We start from the raw sequence: 12,900 nt of genomic DNA on the forward strand, positions 1-12,900 counted from the left end.
TTAAGGCTCCGAAAGCTAGTGGCTTTTGCTACCAAATAAACCTGTTGGACTTTAACCTGGTATTAAACTTTTTACTGTGTTTACCCCAGTCCAACGCCGGCATCTCCACATCATGTCCTCTTGGTGTGCAGTCTTGACCTGATGAAAAATATTTGGGTCTTTTGTGCGTTTAAATATTTTGATCCCGCACAGTTTGCTGAAGTGTCCAATTCTGTTTTTATTTAAAGCATTAGGCTGAAATTGTACGACATTGATCTCACCTGTGGGGGCACTTTGCTCTACAATGCTGGCATGTTTGCTCTATTGGTCAGCTAGGGTATTGCTTCCCTTGGAGTGTCCCTGTTTCTGTGCTAACCGAACTGTGGGATTTCTTTTTGTGCCATGGTCTACTTTCTCCTCTTAAAACGGACCTGTGCTGCACATAGTTCAGGCTGCCTACCAATCCGGATAGCTTTCTCAAGGGTGAGATCTTCCTTTGCTTCCAGCATGTCTGAGACATCTCTCTTTGCAGCATCCACTACTCCTATGATTGTTATATCTCTGATAAATTCAGATTTTAGATCTCCATATTCACAGCCTTCAGCCATGCCGTACAGCCCATTAAATGAATGAGTTGACAGGTTCTCTTGACTGCTGGACAAGCTTATTCAATTTAGGATCGAGGATTTTGTTGCTTCATAGATTAAAATAAACATTGAATGATTTGAGTAGTACTTCAAACTTAACAGATGATTCATTTATTCCTTGTCTAGCAATAATGTCATCCACTATTGGGCCTCCTGAATAATGCAAAGTGTTAACTTGTTGAACTTCCGACTTTTTATCCAGACCTGAAGCAGTCATTTATCTATGGAATCTATCTTCCCAATGTCCCAATTATGTGGTTGATATTTAGACCTTGGATATGTCCAAATTGATCTGGAAGAGTGGATTTCTGATCCATGATTTAAAAATTTTAAAGTGTACATTCAGCTTTAGCATGTTGTTGAAATTCAAGATGGTGCCACTGTTTAGCTTGTAGACAGCTACTGAGAAAACTAGACGCTAACTCTACTCTAGCTGAGCCAAAGCAATTACTTAGCTCATAAAAGGGCAGGAATAGTACAAAATATTCCTGGGTGCAAGATGTTCAGGAAACGCCAACAAGAAAAAAATACGGAGGGGGCCAGAGTATCGATTGGGGAACCACTATAGTGCCAGAGAAGCTGTCCTAGTGGGGTCTATGACCGTATCTACCTGGTTAGAGTTAGAAATCAATAGAAACAGCATTATACTTCTCGGTGTATGAGAAAGATTTGCAGTGAAACTTGAGCCTGAAATTTGATTTTGTTTCTAGGAGCGAAAAATTGTAAAGGCATCCTTCCCAAATGTGGAAATGTGCCTTACTTTGCAATGACTATTGATAAATGATAAATAAAATTCTACTTTAGTGTCAGATAATTTGCGGCCTATTAGTTAACCAATCAAATCACATACCTCTAGACTTTTTAATTTTTTTCCTTAATCTAGTAGGAAACCTAACAAGTACTTACAGCATCTGAAACAGAAAATATAGATTACTATTCTATCTTGAGATAATTTGTGAAAGCTGCGGAACATCACTTTTACATTTAGCATGACTGAGGTTGCGAACACTGACTCTGGAGATCAAATCTAGTATGAACAATCTTGAGCAGCAAAAATGTCTGCTGGCATTGTAGATCCACAAAAAGTTTGTAATACATAAATTCCCATTAAATAAACAGGGTGATCTTTATTAAAATAGAGCAGAACTAAGCAGAGGAGACAAGAATAACAGGTGAGAGTCAAAGTTACAGAATTGCTAATTTTCTTTCGAAGATACATTTTATGGGCAGCATGGTAGTACAGTGATTAGCACTGCTGCTTCATAGTGCCAGGGACTCTGGTTTGATTCCCAGCTTGAGTCACTGTCTGTGTGGAGTTTACACGTTCTCCCCTTGTCTGCGTGTGTTTCCTCCGGGTGCTCCGGTTTCCTCCCACAGTCTGAAAGACGTGCTGGTTAGGTGCATTGAAAATGCTAAATTCTCTCTGCGTACCTGAACAGGTGCTGGAATGTGGCTGCTAGGCAATTTTCACTAACTTCATTGCAGTGTTAATGTAAGCCTACTTGCATTAAATAAACTAATACACTAATAAACCTGGCCAAAATAATTTCAGCTTTTTGTCTACGCAGTCAACTTTAAGCCTGTTATTCAATATTTTGTTCTTTTTATATTTGGCCTACTGAGTTGTATTTTGTTTGAATTACAGATCAGCCGACAGTCCATTGATGCCTTGAAAAACTGGTTCAGAGATGAGATGCAGAAGTCTGATTGGCAGCTTGTCATGGAACTGAAGAAAATATTTGAAATTATCTAGCTAATGCAGTTTGTTTTCATTTCAAAACTTCACCAGTGGGAGGACTGAGTGTGATTTGAGGTCTGTGCTTGAACAGGACCTATTATTTAAGCCACGCTGGACTGCTGAGAGTCAGAATCCAGAGTAAAAAGTGGTTATAGCTAGTAAATGTTTTCCATGACAAACCAAAACTCTTGCACTGGTTTGACAGTGATCAGTTTTACATATTCCTACAATTCTCAATGTGCCTGTTTTTTTTTCTTCCTGTCCCTTCCCCACCACACCCCTCCCACCAGCTGGCTGCTATTTTTAAATTTTCCCTTCCATTACACGGAACTTGTAAGCAGCACTCCCCGATTCTAATTTTAACTGTATGAAATAATGAATAAAGTGTTTGAATCCTGTGTGCTACTGTGCAGAAGCAGTGTACAGCCTTTTTGACAAGTAATTTTGGGTATAGAGAATTTTTCTCTGTTCCATGAGCTGCTTTTCTCAGCTACTTCATGACGCATACCCTGCTTTTGTGCCTATAAACTTTTATAAAGAATTAGGTATTAGGAGAATTCCACCTGCATTGAGAAAAATAACATAGAGCAGCCTTTTATTGCTTGTACAGTTGATGGTTGTGTGACCCAGACTGTAAACTTTCAAAGCTGAAATCACAAATAAAGCTGAAGATGGTGAGATTTGTATTTCCAATACTTTACCTTTTAAAACCAACTATAATCGGTAGGTGGAGATGCAAAATGGTGACTACTACATGAGGTTGAAGGAACATCCTAAATGGCTGATCAGAAGCATGCATAGGGAAAATTAACCACAATAATCTTGTGTGTAATTATAAAAAAGGCAGATTAGTGATTGCAGTTTAAAAGCTTTCATTGTGCAAAACACTCCTCCATCTTCCTAAAATATTAACTCATTTATGGCTCTTTGAGCATCAGTCACTCTCTGGTATTTCTCTCAAGTAGTTACTCTTTATTTGGACACCATCACCACTGAGTTCAATCATATTTTGAAGTCAAAACAACAGAGGGGGTGCAGGGAACTTTTGGTTTTATTGCATTGAATGTATTTCAAAGCATTGGCAGATATATTAATTTTTGCCAAGATAATGAAAAGTGACTTGGAGATGCAACTGTAGGTTCCATTTGCCATCACTAATGCTTGCAATTCCACTTTTTCCATCTTTCTACATCCAAATTGGAATAATGAGGTTTGATATTCATCTCTCCTTTATTTGCATTGTATAAGACTAAATAAATCAACAAAAAACAATGGAGCATTAATTGCCCAAGACTTTAATGTCATTGAGTGAGTCATCATAAAATATTATGAAAAACATGCAGTTTGATATTTGGGATTATCTGTTAATCTAGAAGTAAGAATGCTTAAAAAGCTGACTGGATTCCCTCCATAATTTTCCTTTTGCCAGATTGATCAGTGTCTCACTGATCACGCCTATAGGCTGGACTCTTCTACCCCTTTAACTGAGGCCAAATCAAATAAATGTGAGGAATTAATTTGCAATGAATGTGTTGACTTTTGATTTCTAATTTGAGGCACTTGATCGTATCTGTGATATACATTACTTCATGCAATCTTCTTTTACAGTTCTATCCTTGTTCCATCCTGATTTCTTCTCTCTTCTTCCAACTGTTTTTCCTATCTTTGACTTAACATTTTTCTGTCCAAAGCCTTTTTTTATTTTATTCTTAATTTGATCAAAAATTTAGCATTCCAATCGCATGCCTGAAAATATTTTTAAGTTCAGTGGGAAAGCTATAATATCTGTAACCATTAATCATTCTCTTCCATGTCTAGAGCAGCATTTTTCTGTTTTAGAAGCTTAAAAAATAAGTTAGTGCCTCAAACAGCAGGTGGAGCTGTAACTGAATTATAGTGATTGATCTACTAATCATACAAAAGGGGTTGGTGATATTAAAAACTTTACCTATAGTCTTGTTCTTCTGTTTGAGCTACCAATTATATTTTTTCCCCTGTAAAGTCAGGCTTCCACATTATTCTCCGTTTCATTTTTCAGTATTGAATCTTTTCCCTAAGGATTTGTTTTCTCCCATTTCCTTCCCTCTTTCTAATTTTAATGTGTGTTGAAACTAATGGGTTGTTCTGAAACATAGAAAATAGAAGCACACATAGGCCATTTGGCTCTTTGAGCCTGCTCCGCCATTTAATTTGGTTATTGCTGATCACTGGAGCCCTCATCAGGGTGCTAAAGTTGTGCTTTTGCTATCTGAACTGCTTGGATGGCACCCTCTGAGACACCCTGGCAGGTGTGTATATAAGTGATTCAGCAAAGTACGCAGATTAAAGGTAATGGGCAAAAGAGTCAATGGTGATATGAGGCAAATCTTTTTCACACAGTGAGTGGGTAGGATGTGGACTGCACTGCTGTGGAGTGTGATGGAGGCAGGTTCAATTGAGACAGTTAAGAGAGTTCAATTGTCTGCAGGGTGAAGACAGGAATGGCACTCTGTGAATTGCTGTTTCAGTGAGCCAGCACTGACATGGCAGATTGAATGGCAGCCTCCTATGCTGTAACCATTCTATGATTCTATAGAAAGGCCTGAGACTTAGCTCAAGGATATGAATGTTCCAAACATGCGATTTGATGAGGAATGACAGCCTTTCCTCTGGAGTAATCAATCTTGCCGTCATGCAGAGCTGCTCTACTGCCTGGAGTCTTCAGTGACATCAGTAAAGAGCAACTGTTTGGTTCACACCGTTATTACTGTTTAGCATAAAGTTAATATAATTATGCAGCTGAAGATGGTGAGAAGTGAGTTTATTTACAGTGTACTCTTAATTGACTATTAGCATAATACCAGTTAAAATGCTTCCTGTAGTGCCCTTCACATTTGGACACCTCTACATAGAGGAGATGCAGTAGGCTGCTAATTTCTCTGGCTTTGCAACTGTGATGAATATAACAATTGTTAATATCTTGGAGGCACCAATCAGGCCTTTCTTGGGACTTCTCTGCCAGCACCACTGGAAGAACAGCCCTTGCCACTGGGTCTTGCTGCACAGATGCTTTCTGCCAAAACATCTTTGCCTTCCTCAGGTGTTAAGAGCAGCAAGAGGCTTGGTCCTTGCAACCTCAAACCTTCGTTGAAGTTCCTGCTGGTTTGAGGGAGGCTGCTGCTGAGCTAGCAACCTCTCCAGCCTCCTTTAAGACTATGTGCATGACTGGCCTATCCAGCCTGTAAAAGCACTTCAGGTATGTCATGTTGTGGCTGTTAAGGTGTTGTCAAAAGATTTCAGGCTTTGTTAGGAACAAAGGGGATTTATTGATAAGGGAAATTGGTACAGGAGGTTTGTGCAGCATGAGGGCTGCCCTGGGGCAGAGCTCAGTTCTACATGTTTACATGGTTTCAGAAGTAAAATGCCAGAAAGGATGCTCTCTCTCTGGTGTGATCACTCACTCCTGATTCTCATTGGTCCCTCAAGTCAGGTGACTCACTTGTGCTGTACTCTCTTAAAGAGACAGACCCCACAATACAACCATGCATTTCATAGACATTAGTTCAAACATGTGACAAACTGTTCAAGCTACATAAAGTGACTTGCAGTCTGTGCAGGATAGTGCACAGCTCCTGCATACAATGCGGGATATGCTACTGCATATAGCTCTCTATGTGGCTGGCCACCATTTCATGAGAGGAACTCATGCACTTGAAGCTCTGAGCCACAATAGGACTCTAACTCAGCGACTGCATAGACTCCTCCATTAGAAATTCATGAGCCCACACAGCCTTAGGGAATTTGCCAGGTGGCAACAGATCTGCTACTGCTCCCAAGTATCAACCTTAAAACTGTGACTCCCAGGTTCCTTTAACATTGCCCAACTGAGTATTGCTATGACAGTCCTCGCTGAGGAGGAATGTCCATGGATGCCTCTGTCTCAGAAATTTCTTACTGCACTGTGTTCCTTACCCAGTGCCACCATCTCTAAATGCATGAAATGACTCAGAGGTGGATATGCACTGGTTAGATGGGATACTGCATTATCTGCCATCTCGCCCTCCTGTGCCTGTCTGATAAATGACTGTGGAGTGGGGGATATCTTAGGATGCTGGTGGGACCTGTATAACACACGAGGAGCCTATGAGAATTAATTTTTGAGACGCTGAAGACTCTGATGATATGATGGGCGGCACGCTAGCACAGTGGTTAGCACTGCTGCTTCGCAGCTCCAGGGGCCTGGGTTCGATTCCCGGCTCAGAGGGTAGTGAATCTCTGGAATTCTCTGTCCATTGAAGCAGTGGAGGCTACCTCGTTAAATATGTTTAAGTCACAGGTAGATAGATTTCTGCTCAATAAGGGAATTAAGGGTTATGGGGAGTGGGCAGGTAAGTGGAACTAAACCACTATCAGATCAGCCATGATCTTATTGAATGGCAGGGCGGGCTAGATGGCCTACTCCTGCTCCTATTTCTTATGATCTTATGTCTCAATTGCTTCCTCTTTCACTAGGATTTTGACAGCATCATCTTCCTTGAGAAGGCAGATGCAAAGTAATCATTTAGTACCTCAGTTGTGCCCTCTACTTCCATTCCTATGTCCTCTTTATATCCTTAATTGGCTCCACTTCTCCTTTTACCATCACTTTTCTGTACGTATGCCTATAGAAGACTTGAATTTCATTTTTTTTTGGCTGCCAGTCTCGTGTCATACTCTTTTTTACTTCTCATTATTTCTTTCTATATTCAGCATGGTTATCATGTGTATTATCAACCTGTCATCTGCATCCCTTTTCTGCTTAATCTTTCTTTCATCATCCTCAATTTATTTGTCCTGTCTTTTTATTCATGGGAATTCACCTCAACTGTACTGAAACTGTCACCTCTTAAAGCATCCTGGGGTTGAATTACTTTTCCTCCTACTCTTTGATTCCAGTTTACCTTAGCAACATCTATTCTCATCCTATTTAAATTAACTCCCCCTCAATTAATTAATTTGACTCTGGTTTACTCCTTGTCCTTTTCCATCCTCCCCCAAGTGTCCTGCAGCCATTCAGTGCTATTGGTGACCCTGACACCAAGTAGGCAACATCCCGAATTCAATTCTATGGCAACAGAAATGCCTGTATGGTATTCTAGCTGTACAATTTCCTATCACTTTGCTTTTCCAATCTTTCTATGGTGCAATGTCTCCACCTCACCCATACAGCTGAACCAGTTGTAGTGTCATGGACTTGGCTCTGGTTGTACTCTCCAGAGGAACCATCACTCAAACCAATATTCACTCAAGGGACTTTTGCACTACCTGCCTGGTCCTCCTTGACTGTCTGGCAGTCACCCATTCCTTACCTCCCCGCAAACACTTAGCTGCAAGGTGACCACATCTAGGAATGTTATTCATGACACTCTGGCCTCGAGAATGCACCCAGTGATGCTAACTGCTGCTCAAGCTCTAGAACTTGGGAGATCAAGCTGTTCCAGCTAACAACATTTACCACACGTGGCTATCCAGGATAAAAGCAGCTTTGTCGAGTTCTCACATGGAACAGGATAATTTTAACTATCTCTAGATTTGATTAATTGAACACATTGTAATTGCATAATGAATGATCTTTAGTTTTCTGCTAATGAATTGATCTAATCTTACTTTATAATTGAATTTAACTAAATTACAATATAAATTAAAAGCTTACTAGTGTAGTCACCCCACATGATCCCTTGTAATATATCCTCATTTCTCACCACTGCTTCTCACTCATGATGCACTTTGCTCTTCTGCCAGTGATTTCCATGCCCTGACCATGTGTAATATGCAGCCTAACTTCTAGATTAATTTTTTAGGGAATAAATGCATGTTATATTTGGAAAAATTGCAATATATTTGATATATTAATGGAATAAATCACTGGTAATTTGTTTTTCCACAATTCTGTCACTATTGTGTATTATCAGAATCTAATGAAGCTGGAACTGATATAGTGGAGTTCTGCTTACCGAGTTTGTAGCTCATTGGGTTTATTTGCAGGCACCAGAAAGATCTTGGATTCTACCACCAGACTGCTGTTAACTGATCTTGGTTGTAGTGTCCAGAAAAAAGTTGCTGAGCAATCGTGGTCACCAGCAGCAACCTTTGCCTGAGGAGCGCATGTGTATATACTGGGAAAAGGCAGAACCAGGTTTGGCTTAAATGCTCCCTGCAATTATATCCTAGCTTTTTCAAAAGGCATTCAATAAGGTGCCACACAAAACAATGTTACATAAAAAAAGGGCTCCATTGGGCGGCACAGTAGCACAGTGGTTAGCACTGCTGCTTCACAGCTCCAGGGACCTGGGTTCGATTCTTGGCTTGGGTCACTGTCTGTGTGGAGTTTGCACATTCTCCTCGTGTCTGCATGGGTTTCCTCCGGGTGCTCCGGTTTCCTCCCACAGTCCAAAGATGTGCGGGTTAGGTTGATTGGCCATGCTAAAATTGTCCCTTAGTGTCCTGAGATGCGTAGGTTAGAGGGATTAGTGGGTAAAATATGTAGGGATATGGGGGTAGGGCCTGGGTGGGATTGTGGTCGGTGTAGACTCGATGGGCCGAATGGCCTCTTTCTGTACTGTAGGGTTTCTATGATTCTATGGAGTAGGGGTAATAAATCTTGAATTAGCATGGGTAAAGTACTGGTTATAGAATAGAAATCAGAATAGGAATAAATAGGTAATTTGCAGGTTGACAGACTGTTATTACGAGTTCTAAGGATTAATGACTTTGATGAAGGGATCTCATGTAATGTGTCCAAGTTTTCTGAGAAAGTTTATTGGGAAAGTAAACTGTAAGAAGGACAAAGGTCTGCAAGAAGTATAGTTAAGTTCATGGACAAAAAGATGATGGATGATATATAATTTGGAAAAATTAGTTTTTTAAAAAAAATGTTCAATTGGGTGTCCTTGTACATGAGACAAAATCAACATGCAGGTGCAATTAGGAAGGCAAATTGTATGTGGGCCTTTATTGCTAGTGGTTGGAGTATAATTTTAAATAAGTCTTGCTGCAATTGTAGAAGGCTTTGAAGAGACCATACTTGGAGTAGTATAGAGCTTTCATGACCATAAATTAGGAAGGATGTACTTACCCTAAATAGAATGCAACACAAAGGTTCACCAGATTGACTCCTGGGATGGGAGGTTGTCCTATGAAGAGAGATTGAATAGAATGGGCCTATATTCTGATGTTTAGAAAGAGAGGAGATCTCATTGAAAAATAAAGGATTAAGAGGACTTGACAGGGTAGATGCTGAGTGATTGTTTTTCTTGATTGAAAAGTCTAGAACTTGGGGGCATGGTCTCGGGTTGACAGGAGGAGAAATATCTTCACTTCATAGGACTGCGAATCTTTGGAATTCTCTATCCCAGAGGACTGTGGGTGCTCAGTAATCGAGTATACTGAAGGCTGAGATTGATACATTTTGGACTTAGGGAATCAAGGAATATGGGGTTTGGGCAGGAAGAGATGACGTCAAAGATAAACTATGATCCTTTTGAATGAGAGGGTAGGTAGAGGGGGCTGTATGTACTATCCTGCTTCAATTTCTTATGTTCTTAAATACCGGCACTCATTGAGAGTGTGAGTGAATAATGATTCTGACTTTGCTGCACAGCAGGACATTATTGGGAGAATTGTAGCCTATGAGCAGTAAACAACCCAAGGTCGTGAGTGAAGTTTTTACAGAAAATGGCATTTCAGTTTGGTTTCAAACAATGTTAATTGTTTCCTACTCCCATTTTTTCAGCTTCATTTGTATTTATTCATTGAAATGCTATTATCGAGGTAACTAAATTATAGATGTTCACTATAATAGGAAATATGCAAAATGTTTCTCAGGCTGTGAGCTGTAGGATTTAACTAGTAACAACTACTTTCATTAAACAACATTACTGACAGAAATATCATATTAACAGTGTGCTTGAAATGCCAAGATACTATATAACTTAGTTAAAAATTAGATGAGATTTATGTTATAAATTCACAACAAACATTTTTTATTAAATAGAAGTGAACACTAAAAAACAAACTTTATAAACAACAATTTTGTAAATACAATGTATTCTACATACATGATACTTTTTACAACACAATTATTTACATGCAACTCCAACAAGAATTTGGCACACAATTTTGCCAAGAAAAAAACCTACAAAATGTTTTTTCAATATCAGAAATGTCTTCATAAAAACACAATGTGTGACTACCATGCAAATTTTAAGAGCTTCACAAAGGATTTATGGCACAAGATGGGAGCTCCAGGCTCCAGTGTATTAGTTTTTAAAAATATCACTAGCGTTGTCTTTTCATGTAAATTTCAACGTGCTTCCATAGATTTGCTGCATTACAACTTGAACATTGTCAAGAATGAAGTCAAAAGCCATGTTCCATAGGGAGTCTGCTGACTGCTGGATCAGCCTGTCATAAAACAGGAAATACATCACTCTCAGAACATTGTGCTTTGAAAAGATAAGTATAATTTTGTGCGCATTACTCTCATAATGGTAAATAGCAACTGAATGAAGGAGACTATCCAATTTTTAAAAGTAAGATTCAATGACTTGGGCTTTATAGTGGGTTGAGTTGAGGGGGGAAAAGCAGTGTATGGCATGGAAAAGAAAATCAAACTTATTGGAAGGAGCTTTAACAGCGTGGGAGCTATTCGCACTCCATTTGAATTTGGAAGTTATATTGAGGTCAAAAATGCTGATAGTGGGGACTAAGACTGGAGCCATCACAGATAAAAGGTGGTAGCTATTGGTTAGGTATGAAGAAATGGTATTTAAGAAGTAAAGAAATAAAATTCATGCTTGTGCAGATAAAAGACATTTGATGTGAAGGAAATTGATGAATATAGAGTGGAATGGAAGGGTAGGCGAGTGGAGGTCATGGATATGAAGTAGGAACATAGTAGGTGAATTAACTAAATGGGGGAAAAGAGCTTAGGGAATCCTTGAGATTATGGAGTCAAGGGATGAGCCATTAACCACAGAACAGAAACAACAAGTTGAAAGGGAAATAAGTAAAGACAGTTTTGCAGGGAAACTGGATAATAGCAACTTAATTTATAGGTACGTGGTGTCAGTCCATGCTAAAACCTTTGGAACTGTTCAGGCAATTATTCTGGACATGCCTGGCTTCCAAACACTTACTTTATTACTTAATTTAGGATTAAGATTTCAATGATCTCTAGCCAACCTGGTTGATTGAATTCTTTCTTATTCTGAACTTTCCAGGGTCAATGTGTAATGGTCCACATGGCTGTGTGATCAGTGACATTAATGCAGCAAACTCTACATTAATTTTAATAGAGAGGTGGAGTTATAATTAGCTGTATAACTAGTTTCACGAGGGTCCCTCTTAACGCAAAAATGCTAGTAGAACTTAGGCACGGTGCACATAATGGACTTGCACACAATTTTCTGGAACTTGTGCCACTGATCAGCATTCAGCATTATCACGGTGCAGAAGTTTTCAGCAAATTCAAGGCCACTGAAGAATGACAGCATAGGACAAGGGTAAGTTCAACAGCACTTCTTGAGGATGACAAATGCAATACTGTCGGCACTGAAGGAATTTTTATAGACTAGAAACCAGAGAATTGGACCAATCTGGCAAGAATATAATGATGCTGTCATGATTTTGAAAGATAACAGGGAATATTCTTTACTGGAGTCATTGTGATTAGGGTTGGAGCAAAAGAATTGGCTCAAGATAGTCCATTTTCTCTTGAGGAGAATTGGCAAATGTATCACCTGGATAAAAGGAGGATTCACTAAAGTTATGCAAGGCTCGTCTGCCAAGGAACCAAAATAACAAACTGCTGAAAAGGCAGCAGTAAAAGTATCTTTAAAGTAAAGTTATATTCAGAAGTTCTGATGAATTTGTAAATGTTCTATGCAGTGATAAATACAGCTTGGATACTTCAGATTAAACAATTGGCATGTCCTACAGGAAGAATGTTTACAGAAGAAAGCAGAATAGCAGGCAGTATTGAATCAAGATGCACCACCAAACATGATGGAAAATAGTGAGTTATGAAATACTTTATTCCAACAGCAATATCAATTATGACATTGGCTGATTAGGAGAGTAAAAATGCCGATCGGATTGGGAAAAACATAGAACTCTTCAAGATTGACCCAAGCGGTCAGCTTGCAATATAAACAAGGCAAGATTGTTTTATGGAGTGTGGTTTCTTGCAGAATGTCCTACAAGAATCTCATATGATAGATGTTATTGCCCAAAGCTGAGGATACAGAGACAGTATAAGAATAACGATTGAATGTGAAGAACCGACTTGAGATCAATTGAATTACTGGGAGAATTAGGGATATCAGTTGGACAATAAATCATTTGTTCAAAGTCATTAATGAAAGCAGAATTCTGGATTGTAGTCACTCGCCAATCATTCTCAACGTTGATAACTCAAGTAATCAGGAATGGTGATTTCAGCAAAAAGGGAGCACAAGTAAAATACAGCACATGCTGGAAATTTGAAATAAAGACAAAAAATGCTGGAAATACTCCACT

The 12,900-nt window shown here is 39.2% G+C and overlaps 2 protein-coding genes across 4 annotated transcripts in view; one reads left to right on the forward strand and one right to left on the reverse strand.

Moving 5' to 3' along the window:
• eif5b (eukaryotic translation initiation factor 5B) overlaps nt 1–3,042 on the forward strand; it is a 107,939-nt gene extending 104,897 nt beyond the window's left edge. The window contains exon 24 of the mRNA XM_078221931.1: nt 2,272–3,042. Coding sequence (XP_078078057.1) covers nt 2,272–2,379 — 108 coding nt within the window. The 3' untranslated portion in view covers nt 2,380–3,042. The remainder of the gene's footprint in view (nt 1–2,271) is intronic.
• Nucleotides 3,043–10,337: 7,295 nt separating this feature from the next.
• Nucleotides 10,338–12,900, reverse strand: part of rev1 (REV1 DNA directed polymerase) — a 111,571-nt gene continuing 109,008 nt past the window's right edge. For 2 of the 3 annotated variants that reach the window (XM_078221928.1, XM_078221930.1), the window contains one exon: nt 10,338–10,785. In XM_078221928.1, coding sequence (XP_078078054.1) covers nt 10,674–10,785 — 112 coding nt within the window. In that variant the 3' untranslated portion in view covers nt 10,338–10,673. The remainder of the gene's footprint in view (nt 10,786–12,900) is intronic. The other variant, XR_013498877.1, reaches the window with a different exon arrangement.

Source organism: Mustelus asterias, chromosome 10, assembly GCF_964213995.1.
Source record: "Mustelus asterias chromosome 10, sMusAst1.hap1.1, whole genome shotgun sequence".
Classification (NCBI taxonomy): Eukaryota; Metazoa; Chordata; class Chondrichthyes; order Carcharhiniformes; family Triakidae; genus Mustelus; species Mustelus asterias.